General features: G+C 40.5%; 1 protein-coding gene across 7 annotated transcripts in view; it reads left to right on the top strand.

Moving 5' to 3' along the window:
• DENND5A (DENN domain containing 5A) overlaps positions 1–12,213 on the top strand; it is a 122,136-nt gene that overhangs the window by 63,920 nt on the left and 46,003 nt on the right. For 3 of the 7 annotated variants that reach the window (XM_058688184.1, XM_058688182.1, XM_058688185.1), the window contains 4 exons: positions 845–1,162; positions 9,836–10,051; positions 10,440–10,674; positions 11,087–11,236. In XM_058688184.1, the coding sequence (XP_058544167.1) occupies positions 845–1,162; positions 9,836–10,051; positions 10,440–10,674; positions 11,087–11,236 (919 nt within the window). The remainder of the gene's footprint in view (positions 1–844; positions 1,163–9,835; positions 10,052–10,439; positions 10,675–11,086; positions 11,237–12,213) is intronic. The other 4 variants (XM_058688187.1, XM_058688186.1, XM_058688183.1 and 1 more) reach the window with 3 other exon arrangements.

Raw genomic sequence — 12,213 nt, 5'->3', positions numbered from 1 at the left:
ATCTAGATTACCTACCTCACTAGCAGTGTATGAGTGCTGTCTCTGTAGGTCCTCTCAAAAGCAACCTTTTTTTTTTTTTTTTCAACATTTTTAATTTATTTTTGGGACAGAGAGAGACAGAGCATGAACGGGGGAGGGGCAGAGAGAGAGGGAGACACAGAATCGGAAACAGGCTCCAGGCTCCAGGCTCCGAGCCATCAGCCCAGAGCCTGACGCGGGGCTCGAACTCAAGGACCGCGAGATCGTGACCTGGCTGAAGTCGGACGCTTAACTGACTGCGCCACCCAGGCGCCCCTCAAAAGCAACCTTAAAACCAGAAGGAATCACAGAAATCAGTAAGAGCAGCCACCAAATCTTACAAATCAGGACTAAGGCTCAGAAAAGGATGATCGTATGCTCAGGGTCATAAAGGGAGATAGTGATGGAGTGAGATATGGAACCTAGACTTTTTGACTCACTCCTGGTGTTCTTTTTACTATTATAAGAATTCATGAATTCATCAAACATTTTATGAGCATTTACTGTATGTGTGGATTTTGCACTAGATGCTCAACATCTGTGTCATCACAGAATCCCTACCCCTCTCTAAGATAAGTGTTTTTATCTCTTTATAACATTCGTAACTGAGGAGACAGAATCAGAAGATTAAGTAACTTTCCCTAGAAAGTGGCAGGGGAAGATTGGAACCTAGGTCTATTTCCTTCCTGAGCCCCACCTTCTTTATATCATATCTCATATATGCCTATTTCAAATATTTCCTCTTCCCTCTCCTGTTCATTATCCTTTCTGAAGCTTCTTCTTAATGCTCTGGAGTTGTTCACACTCATCCTGTTTTGACTGCCAGGCTAACCTCTGCTTTGTGGACATTGACAACCACTTCATTGAGCTGCCAGAGGACCTGCCTCAGTTTCCCAACAAATTGGAGTTTGTCCAGGAAGTCTCTGAGATTCTCATGGCATTTGGCATTCCCCCTGAAGGAAACCTTCATTGCAGCGAGAGTGCCTCCAAGCTGAAGAGGCTTCGGGCCTCTGAGCTTGTCTCTGACAAGAGGAATGGGAACATCGCAGGCTCCCCTTTGCATTCCTACGAGCTCCTCAAGGAGAATGAAACTATTGCCCGGCTGCAAGCCTTGGTTAAGAGGACTGGTGTGAGTCTGGAAAAGGTAAGATGCTGTATATGAGTTTGTGACAGGCTTGGTCTGTGCTAGGGGGCTGTCCTGCTGAAATAAAGTGTGAGATGAGAAAGCACCTAGTTCAGGGCAAGGCTTATTTTCGAGCAGTGAAAGAATGCTCTTGTGTGGGAGACTGGATTTAGCTCTTGCATATATTATCTTAGTAAATGCTATATAGATCTAAATTTGGGTAGCTTCTCACCTGGACATCAAGGAGAGCCTACTGTCATTCTTTGTGAACATGACAGCAGAGTGACTTGGAGGGATGACAGTGGTAATCTTTGTGTTCAGACCTCTTTAAAATCCATTGCCCTGTGAATTTCATGGCAACCTATAGCATACAGGGCAGATATTGTTAACTCCTTTATAGCTCAAGGAACCAAGGCTTAGAGAGCCTGAGTGGCCCAAGATTAAATGCCTGGTAAGTGGCTTAGCTGAGGCTAGATCCTGGTCCTCTTGATGAAGTTTTGAGGGTGATGGGGGGTTCATGGGGTCTGGAGCTGACAACCAAGAAAGAATTCTTGAAGGCATCATTGGTGCAAAATAGTGATTTTATTAAAACACAGGGACAGGACTTGTGGGCAGGAAGAGCTGCACTGGGGTCATGATGGGTAACTCATTATGTATCATCAGGTTGGAAGGGGGTCAGGGATAGAGTAAGTCTCCAAGGAATTTTGGAAGCAAGGTTTCCAGGAACTTGAGGGCCTAGCTGTTGTGAGGGAAATACCATTTGTTACCATTTAATAAAACCTCAGTCATGAGACCCTTCAGATGTATATTGAGGGGTCAGAAGCTTGGAATATGATTGCTGGCATATATCTTGGGGCAGTTGAGATAAAGTAAGTAGATTTACAGGATCCTTGAGATTGGGATAATGTTAAGCCAAGGTTGTCTTTTACACCCCAGCAGAGTTTCATCCTTGAGGCAGCTGAGTTCTTAGAGGGAGGTCACTATGCCAGTCTCAAGGACTTGTCAATGGGCTGTAGGCAGTAAGGGAATTTAATTTTTCATTTGCCTTAATTTCCCACATTACCATGGCAAGCACTTAAAACCCTTTCCTTTGTTCTTGGGTAGCCAGGAGCGTCTGAGGAATATCACACATATTCCACCTTGGGTGGTGGGGGGCGGTGGTGGTGGTACCAGCCTGTATTTTGCCCTCAGCTTGCCTGACACTCCCTCATCATATCCCCCCGAACAGTTTTGACCATTACATCTTTAAGGTTGCTGAAGGTGGAAGGCCTCATCTTCTGTAGCTTCTTCCTGTTGAGTAGGGGCGTAGAGTTGTCCCTACCTGTATGGGTCAATATTGGTCACTTGGGGAACATGTGGGGAGGGTTACAAAACCATAGAGGCAGCTGAATCCAACGTGGGCAACATGTATGAACCTCCTTGAGTAGAAAGGATCATCTGTTAGCTTGAAGTTATTGCAGTGATGGAGTCTTGGCACCAGGCAGAGAGGCATGGGAGAAAATAGCAAAACATAATTAGAATAACTAGAAAGATTGGCCCAAATGAAAGTCCTTTGGTAGCTGACAGAAATCATCCAGTCCAAGAGTTTAACCAATCATTAAAGGAAAGAGAGGGATGTTTAAAGCACCAATTTGAGTATTCATGTCAGTTAGAAATCCAGAAATATTTTTGTGGTAATTTGGAATGTATACACAGCATTTTGTTTTGTTTTTAATTTTTTTAATGTTTATTCATTTTTGAGAGAGACAGAATGCGAGTAGGGGAGGGGCAGAGAGAGAGGGAGACACAGAATCAGAAGCAAGCTTCAGGCTCTGAGCTGTCAGCACAGAGCCCGATGTGGGGCTTGAACTCACGAACTGTGAGATCATGACCTGAACCGAAGTCGGATGCTTAACTGACTGAGCCACTGAGGCACCCCAGCATTTTGTTTTTATGAAAGTATAAGTTCTACCTTGTGCAGCAATTAAAACATCTAAATGCCATCCTGTTTTGTAGAACTGTTTTAGGCATTTGAGTTATTTTAGTATTTAATATAATGTTATTTTGAGAGTCATTTAAGGCTTTAACTGTGTAGTAGGTGGTAAACAGCCATCCTATAGACTCTTGTGTAGTAAGCAATTAGGTAATTAATAAGATGTACTTTTATAGAAACAAGAAAAATACAGGTTAATGGTTAGAGCACATTACAAACCCTGTGTCTGCCAGTGCTGCCAGTGAGATTTTTAGATGTGAGACTTGAACCATCCTCAGATGGGAGTGGGAACAGGCAGCAGGAATCCAATTGGTCTTTCTGGTTTGTAACTCACATGTCTGTGGTGATCCTTTTGAATGGCTCATTGTAAGAAGGAATTGTTAGTAGAAATTGGGGAAAGGAGAATGTAAAAGAAAGGTACAACCATTATAAGAGAAATTTGAGCTTTTCCACAGGTTGACAGGAATAAGAAGGCACATTAGTTTCCTTATTGATTCCCTGTAAAGGGGGTATAGATTTTATTTAGATATGGAAACCTATGAAGAATGCCTCTCTAATTTTACTGCATTGGGAGTATATAATATGACCCAATAGGGGCCTTTTCATTTTGGAGTTAAGCCCCCTGCTGTATTAGACTTTTAATCCTTTAACTAAACCAGGTCTTTTGGATTTATATGGGGTGGGTTTCTAGTAACTGTCAGATCGGGTTTGGAAAGGATATGTTTTGCAATATTTAGAGGTTTATGAATTAACCTGGCCTCAAGTGAATAATTTAGTAAAATACTATAGTCTTTATCTATTGATAGGTTTACAGTGAGAAAAGTCTTTTTATATGTAGTTGTTGAGGGAATCCATCCCATTTTCCAGTTGTTTAAATAATATGTCCATGGGGTCTTTTTTCTCACAGAATGACAAGCAAGGAGATTGTCCATACCTGTGCTATTGTGACAGTTTTTCTGAATTTTACCTCAAGTTGTCTAGTTTAGGCAAACAACAAACATTTAAAGACCATCAGAACTAGAATTTAACATCCATAACAGTGCGTTATTGAAACATCGTTTTTCTCTCAAAAAACCTTCATTTCCAGAAACAGCCAAATCAAGACTTAGTTTGTTTGTAGTACAAGTTCAGTTTTAACAAACTTGGCCTAATTATTTACATAAACTCAGCAAGAATAGCAATTGATCATAAGGATCTTTTACAGTTTGTTTTGCTGGAGCCTTTTTATAAGAAATCTCCAGATTGAACTTTTAGTTGCCTCTCTAGGCCAGAAGCCAAGTGAAGTACTTGCCATCAGACATGCCTGCAATACCTGTAGATTTGGGAGAATTCCTCTTCACAAGGTCCCCAAGATATCCTGAGGTTCCTGCACCTGCCAGGAAGTGGCATTCTTTACTCACGTGGTAAGGCTGTTGGGAACTGTGTAAACAAGGTGTCAGGCCAACATTTCCAAGGGGCGTTATCGTTCTGTTTCATAAGTTCAACCTTGGTTCCTTAAAGCTTTAGGGTCATATCTGAGTCTATGCATGTCATTCAAATAGGACATTCTAGTTAAAGCCTTGGTAAAATAACCAGTATTTCCAGTGGTGTCCTGTTACAAGATGAACAGATTCCTATTGAACTTATGCAAACAATTGTAATTGCCATGAAAGAAAGAATACTGAGAGGTTTTGAATTTCAGAGGGTTTAGGTAGAGAGAAAAGATAAATGCTTCAGTTTACAAATGAATATTTTATGACATCTCTGTATGTTATACATATCTCAAGAGGAAGTTTACTTAATCTGGAAGAGCAAACATTAGAGAACCAGCAATATTTCGAACGAATCACAAAAACTATAATCTTCTTTAGTTTATTTAGTTCCATGTTCCTAATTCTTGTTCAGTTTGAATGCAGTTTTTAGTTCTGGAAGTTCTTACCCATGTTAGTATTAATCTTAAAGATGTCAAATATTTGTTCTAAAAGTCCCTTTTATGAATCTCCTTGAAGATGAAGTAGTTTTGTGAGAGAATAAGAACAATTATAAGTGACAAAATATCAGAAATGGACATTGTTAAAGATCTGATGAGAGTTCATTATGATGCAGTTGACAAGGAAATTCGGTTATTTCTGTAACACATTTCAATAATCAGAATATCAAGTGATAAAGCATTAAAACTTTAGGAATTTCATATATATTTGAGCAGTTATAGCATTTACACATGCAATACAACCTAAGGTTAACCATTATTTGACAATGCTTTTCCAAGTAACTTAGCATATAAAATAAAAAGGCCTAATTGGTCAAAAAGACTTCATTTACCCTTTAAATCCTGGGAAGTTTGTTAAAATTTAGAAAGTTATAAAGCACATCCTAAATAGGATTACAGATCATTACAAATCTTATTTCTTTACCCAAGCTGGCAATAAGAAATCCTAAAGGCAAATAGGTAGTATTATACAGTTGTTAGCAAAACCTAGCTCCTTTAATATTGAGCAATTTTAAGTAATCAAAGACCTGATAAAGATGAAACGTAATATCACCTAATGTAACCTTTGTTTACATTTTCTTAATGAGAGCAGATCAACAATCTAAGAAAACTTTGTCTTTTGAAAAGAGAGAAAAACAGAATTTCAACCTTATACCAGTGTACTTTTTAAGTTTTTAAAAAATTTTTATTTTTTGGGGCGCCTGGGTGGCGCAGTCGGTTAAGCGTCCGACTTCAGCCAGGTCACGATCTCGCGGTCTGTGAGTTCGAGCCCCGCGTCAGGCTCTGGGTTGATGGCTCGGAGCCTGGAGCCTGTTTCCGATTCTGTGTCTCCCTCTCTCTGCCCCTCCCCCGTTCATGCTCTGTCTCTCTCTGTCCCAAAAATAAATAAAAAACGTTGAAAAAAAAATTAAAAAAAAAAAAAAATAAAAAAATAAAAAATTTTTATTTTTTTTTAATGTTTATTTTTGAGAGAGAGACAGAGCATGAGTAGGGGAAGGGACAAAGAGAGAGAGAGAGAGAGAGAGAGAGAGAGAGAATCCGAAGCAGGCTCCAGGCTCTGAGCTGTCAACACTGAGCCCAACTCGGGGCTCGAACCCATGAACTGTGAGACTATGACCTGAGCTGAAGTTGGATGCTCAACTGATTGAGCCACTAGGGTGCCCCCCAGTGTACTTTTAAACTATATTAATCTCAACCTTAGTCCATCCTGACTACACATAAATTCCTTTTCAAGATTTTCCTTCATGAACCTTCTACAGCTTTCCTTTGCCTTCAAATTTTGTCCCAAGCCATTTCTCTCCAACCAATCTCATTTAGGACAAAATTATTTTCTTTTACCTTCAACAAAAAATATATTTCCATTCCTTATATATTTTTTATATTATCTCCTACTTTCCTACATATGGAGTTGGCTTTTCTTATTTCCATCAGTCTTAAGTACATTTAGCAGAATTTTAACTCTTGGAAACCTTAGTCTCCAATGAAAACTTAGTAACCAATCATGAACCATTACACCAGAGTTCTTTAGAGGGCAAATTCATGAACCAGTTAAGCACAAAGCATGTTTTCCTATAGACCCAAATAGCCTTAGTTTCTCTGCAATAAGGAATTAAAAGCACAAACCTATGTTCAGTAATCAAAGTTTTAGCACTCTATCCTATTTGGAAAAGACCTAGATGTCCAATGAATTTAATCTCGTTTATTGTGCAAGCAAAACTTCAAAGTTTCAGGTTACCAAAGACTTTGAAAGCTCTTAACAATTACCCATGAAAACTTTGAAACAGACAAAATTAACCATCATTTTAAGTCATCTTTTTGCTAACAAATTCCAACAGAGATAACATGAGCTTATTTGACCTTTAGTAAACCTTGGTAGAATACAAGTTTCATATTTAATGCTGATAACTCTGAAGACATGTCTATTTTAATTAAACCAGCACACTTAAATTAGTTTAAATAAACGCTGAGTTGTTTCATATGTGTCCACTTAAGAGAAAGAGCATCCCAGGGCGCCTGGGTGGGTTAGTCAGTTAAGCGTCTGACTTTGGCTCAGGTCATGATCTCATGGTTCGTGGGTTCAAGCCTTGCGTTGGGCTGTGTACTGACAGCTTGGAGCCTGGAACCTGCCTTGGATTCTGTGTTTCACTCTCTCTCTGTCCCTCCCTGCTTGTACTCTGTCTCTGTCTCTGTCTCTCTCTCAAAAATAAATAAACATTAAAAAAATTAAAAATAAAAAGAGAAAGAGCATCCCCTTTGTCAGGGATGGCCTGCGTTTCCTCCAGCAACCTGGGTACTATCAGGAGGAGGCCCGTTTAGACAGTTATCATCCAGTATATCAGGAGGGAGTTTACTGGCCTGGTTACTGACCAAACACATTGTGCAAGAGGCTCTTGGGTCCGGGTAGAGCCATGAAGGCCTGGACCTAGGGTACCTCCATCCATTTGCCCTGTTTACTAAGGCCATGCAGTGTTATAGGAGATCAGTTCTTTTCTACATTTTGCAAACCAAATTATTTCCACTGGGTTAAAAGGCATCCCAAGAGAGAGTCCTTGGGGACTGAGGAGAAACTCCCCTGTTCCTAGACAGAAAAGTAGAGAGAAAGTAGAAAGAAGGTCCATTACCCCTGAGAATCCCCCTGATTCCTGGGTGGTATCCCATGCGCAGGATATGTCAGAGGTTCCTGGTGTCAAAGCAACCCCAAGTGTCCCTCGAACGAAATCACTATGACCACCAATCAGTCGATTAAGGGCTCCTGAAGGAGGGATGCTAGCGTCCCCCTGCTTGCACTTTGCATCCTAGGCTACAGATGGGTGCCTGGCGTTTGGACCAAGTTTGCCTTGCTGAGAAGGCCAAGAAACCACCATTTTGTAACCCATGGAAAACACTGGAAAAGTTTTACAAGGGGGAATTCCCCAATTTTGTAATTTAAGTAGTAGTTGATAGAGGACATTGATGGAAAGCAGCACAGATAGAAATCTATTATGATCTTAGTAAGGTTCCAACACACACAGTCTTTATAGCCAACTTCCTTAGGAAATGGTCCCCGGTAGGGTTTTAATTCATTTGGGTACTGGTTTTGGCCAGTGGAGATCTCAAGGCCAGAAGCTGCTGGACCAGAGACCTTGAGGAGGGAACTTCACACAGGAGTCTTAAGATTGGTAGCCATCTTGGTGATTTAGGTGGCTGTCCTGTGCCCAAGAGAGACAACTTTGTATAAGGACAGGAATAAAGAGAGGGCATCAAGTTTCTGGGTCTTATTACCATTCCAGCCAGGGTACTAATTTAACAGTCAGAAGGCAGGCTACCCCATAGAGTAGTCACAGGCTAGAGGATTGCAGCCGACATGAAAGTGTTCCAAAAGACCATGAGAGTTAAAGGAGGAAAAGAGAAAGGGCTCACCAAATTTACACCAAAACTCAGAGTCCAGATGAAAAGACTCATCGCCCCACACACTGGGTGCCTTATGATTAAATTTTGGGGTAATGGTGGGGTGGTCCAGAGCTATCAGCCAGGACAGAATTCTTGAAGATGTCTTTGGTACAAAAAAGTGATTTTATTAAAGCACGGGGACAGGACCTGTGAGCAGAAAGAGCTGTACTATAAGTGTGTGTGTGTGTGTGTGTGTGTGTGTGTGTAGGGTGACCGGTTTATGGAGGGGGGAGGGGAGGAGATAGGAGTTTCCAAAGAGACTTTTACATGCTAAACACGTACTGGAGGCCTACTATTGTCAAGCTAAGGTTGTTTTTCCCTCTAGCAAAGCATTAACATTAAGACAGTTGGGAGTTCTTAGACTTTAGGCTATGATGGGATTGCCTTTTTCTGGTAAACTGGTGGAGACTCTTATGAGTTTAACCATTTCGGTTTTTTGTCCTTTCCTGTTTTGGGGTAGCTTGGAGTGTCCAAGAAATATTATATATACATGTCCCACCTGGGGGGTGGGGAATGCTGTTAGCCTACATTTTGCTCTCAGCCTGCCCCTAGCTCCCTCATCACTCTTGAATGTTAGTCCTATGCTCTTTTGGGGATGAAGTTAGTTTTTCATTTCTTGACTTTGATGAGACTGTCAGCTTTCTGTAGTTTTTTACTCATCTCTTCACCCTCCTCCATTCTCACTGTTAAATTATTTTTATAAATTATGTATAAGCAAATGGGACAATGTAATCACTTTGGCTTCTTTTTTTTTTTTTTAGTGAAGTGTGAAACATTTCATTTTCCTGTTCTATTTAGGTAGTAGAGCAGACTTTTTGTTTTTTGTTTTTTTTTTAATTGTGGCTAAAGAGGAGCAGGGAAATATTTAGAGAGGTTGGACACAGTAAGGAAAAGTTCTTAGGGAGAAAGATAAAGACAGTGATGTGGGGGAGAAAATCAAAGAGATGAAGGGAGAGCCAGAGTCTTACTCTGTTGCTTTGCATTATCATTTTCTCATTGACTTCCCAGATTCCCTCCTTTCTCTGACCCTCAAGATAAGCAGCAGCTTTTCTTTTATTGCTGAATCTCTCTCTGCCTGTAATCTTAATCTCTATTTTCATTAAGTTCCTGGGTACCTGCAAGTGGAACACCCTCATTTTTCTCTTCTGCATGTCAGAATCTCTTTCTTTTTTTCCTTCTGATATTTTTCTCTTTTGTTTCTTTTCTCCATTTGCTGTGAAGTAAGTGACCACTGGAAGGGGGGTGGGGGTGGAACGGATGAGTTGCATTTTGGGGAGGATAAAGGAAAAGCTTATATTTTCAACTGTTGTTTGATTTTTGGTAGCTGGAAGTACGTGAAGACCCCAGCAGCAATAAGGACCTGAAGGTTCAATGTGATGAGGAAGAACTGAGGATTTACCAGCTAAACATTCAGATCCGGGAAGTTTTTGCAAATCGTTTCACTCAGATGTTTGCAGATTATGAGGTGTTTGTTATTCAGCCCAGCCAGGATAAGGAGTCCTGGTTTACCAACAGGGAGCAGATGCAAAACTTTGATAAAGTGAGTAATCCTGCTGGCGAGGTGGTGAGAAATGAGAATATGCCAGACTCTCTTGAAGATTTAACTGAAGATGAGTTTTTCTTTCATTATACATATATGCTGGAAACAGAGCTCTCTTAGGTTAAGGTGCACGTGCAGGTTGAACATCAGGATTCTGGGAAGATTGGTTGCCACAGTAGGTTACCTGAGTAAGTTTGAGCTAGTGTGTCAAAATTTCAGGATATCTGAAATTATGTGAGTGTTAAAATAAATGAAGAGATTTTGCTGTTTGCTTTTCATAAAGACCTAGGAAACTTGAGAAAAAATTTAACCTACTGGATCCCTTCGGTGTGTTGCCTTTGCTGGTCAAGGCTGTCAATGACTGTGTGTTTCCTTTTGGTCCAATCAGGCATCTTTTCTGTCAGACCAGCCTGAGCCATATCTGCCCTTCCTCTCAAGATTCCTAGAGACCCAGATGTTTGCTTCTTTCATTGACAACAAAATCATGTGTCATGATGATGATGATAAAGACCCTGTACTCCGTGTATTTGATTCTCGAGTAGACAAAATCAGGCTGTTGAATGTTCGGACACCTACTCTTCGTACATCCATGTACCAGAAGTGTACCACTGTGGATGAAGCAGGTGAGGCCTTCTTGTTGCTGTACTCTCCTCTTGGATTATGTCACTAAAGTGTCCCTGTTTCTAAATATGCCAACTTCTTTCCCTTTTTCTGCTTTACATAAATTATTCCCATTGCCTGAAATACTCTTTCCTTTTGTTTTGCCTGGCAAACGTCTCCTTTAACACTGTGTCAGTTAGGAATGGGTCCTGCTGTAATAGAGAATCTAATCAACTTTGGGTTAGACAGATGGGGGTTATTTCCTCAAATTAGCAAGGAGTGCAGAATTGGTGGTTTCTGGTGTTAGCTCAGTTGCTCAACAATGTAATCAAGAACTGAGATTCTACTTTTTACTCAGTTATCCATAGCATATTGACTTTTATATTCATACTTGTTGCCTCATGGTTACAAGAGGCTTTCTATGTTTACATTCAGGGCAAGAAGAGGGGAAGGTTGATGCCAGCGGTATTTTCCCTCTTGTATCAGAAAACAAAAGCTTTCCCAGAAATTCCCAACAACTTCTGTTGTCTCATAGGCTACAACCATGTTCTATGACCATCCTTAAGTGCAAGGGAGGCTGTGAAAGTGAGTATTGAACTGGGTGTAATATTACCCTGAATGATATCGGGGCTGTATTAGCGAGAAAGAAGCAGTGAATGAGTTGTGATTAGGCACTAGTTGGTGTGCCTTAGCTGAAATGTCTCTTCCTCTGTGGAGCCTTCTCTGATGACCTCAGACTGAGTCAGTGAATTCCTCCTCAGTGCTCCTGTGGTGCTTTGTTGTTGCCTCTTCTCTATAATCTCTATTCATTTGAGCTATTATGGGAACAGTTTGAGAGCAGAGATTATTTACTCATTTTCTTACCCCTAATCTGCTAGCACATATAGATGTTAAAAGTTGTTTGCTACATGCATGATTGAAAAGACCTTTTTGTTCAGAGTCCCTGTCTAGATCAGTTTAGGTAGAAAATAGTCTCATCTGAGGTATCAGATTAAGTCATGTGTTCACTTCTTTGTGGGTTGTTGAGTGTCCTTGTTGTAGCCTTTTTGTGTATTTTGTTCATTTACTTAACAAATTGCATAATACCTATTGCACGTTCAACATATGGTAAGTGCTCAGCAAATATTTACTGAGTGAATGAATGTGCCTGGCATTTCTCTAGGTTTTGAAGATAAAACTGGTGACAATTTGGACAAAGTCCTGCCTTCATCAACCTTACATTCTCTAGCCTTCTGTCTTTACCTTGTAGCTCTTGTTCTAAGCCTTTCATTAAGATGACAGTCCTTTTGGCTGATGAGGACATGTTGCCTATGCAAGTGGACTGCTCTAACACAATCATTCTTGCTTTCTGGAACACATCAGGCTTCATATTCCTGAACCCTGCTTAAGGTTTTGGTCCTGGGAAGCTTGACAGATTTTTACAAGAATGTGGAAACGTTTAGAGAAACATCTCCCAGGCCATCAGCTTAAATCAGGACTTCCTGATCTTTTCATATTTTGCTACCTTTGAAAATGATAATATTTGTATATGACTCACTGGAATAAAGGGAGAAGTTTGCTTA

Source organism: Neofelis nebulosa, chromosome 10 (assembly GCF_028018385.1).
Source record: "Neofelis nebulosa isolate mNeoNeb1 chromosome 10, mNeoNeb1.pri, whole genome shotgun sequence".
In the NCBI taxonomy this organism is placed as follows: domain Eukaryota; kingdom Metazoa; phylum Chordata; class Mammalia; order Carnivora; family Felidae; genus Neofelis; species Neofelis nebulosa.
This window is presented reverse-complemented; position numbering and strand designations above follow the sequence as displayed.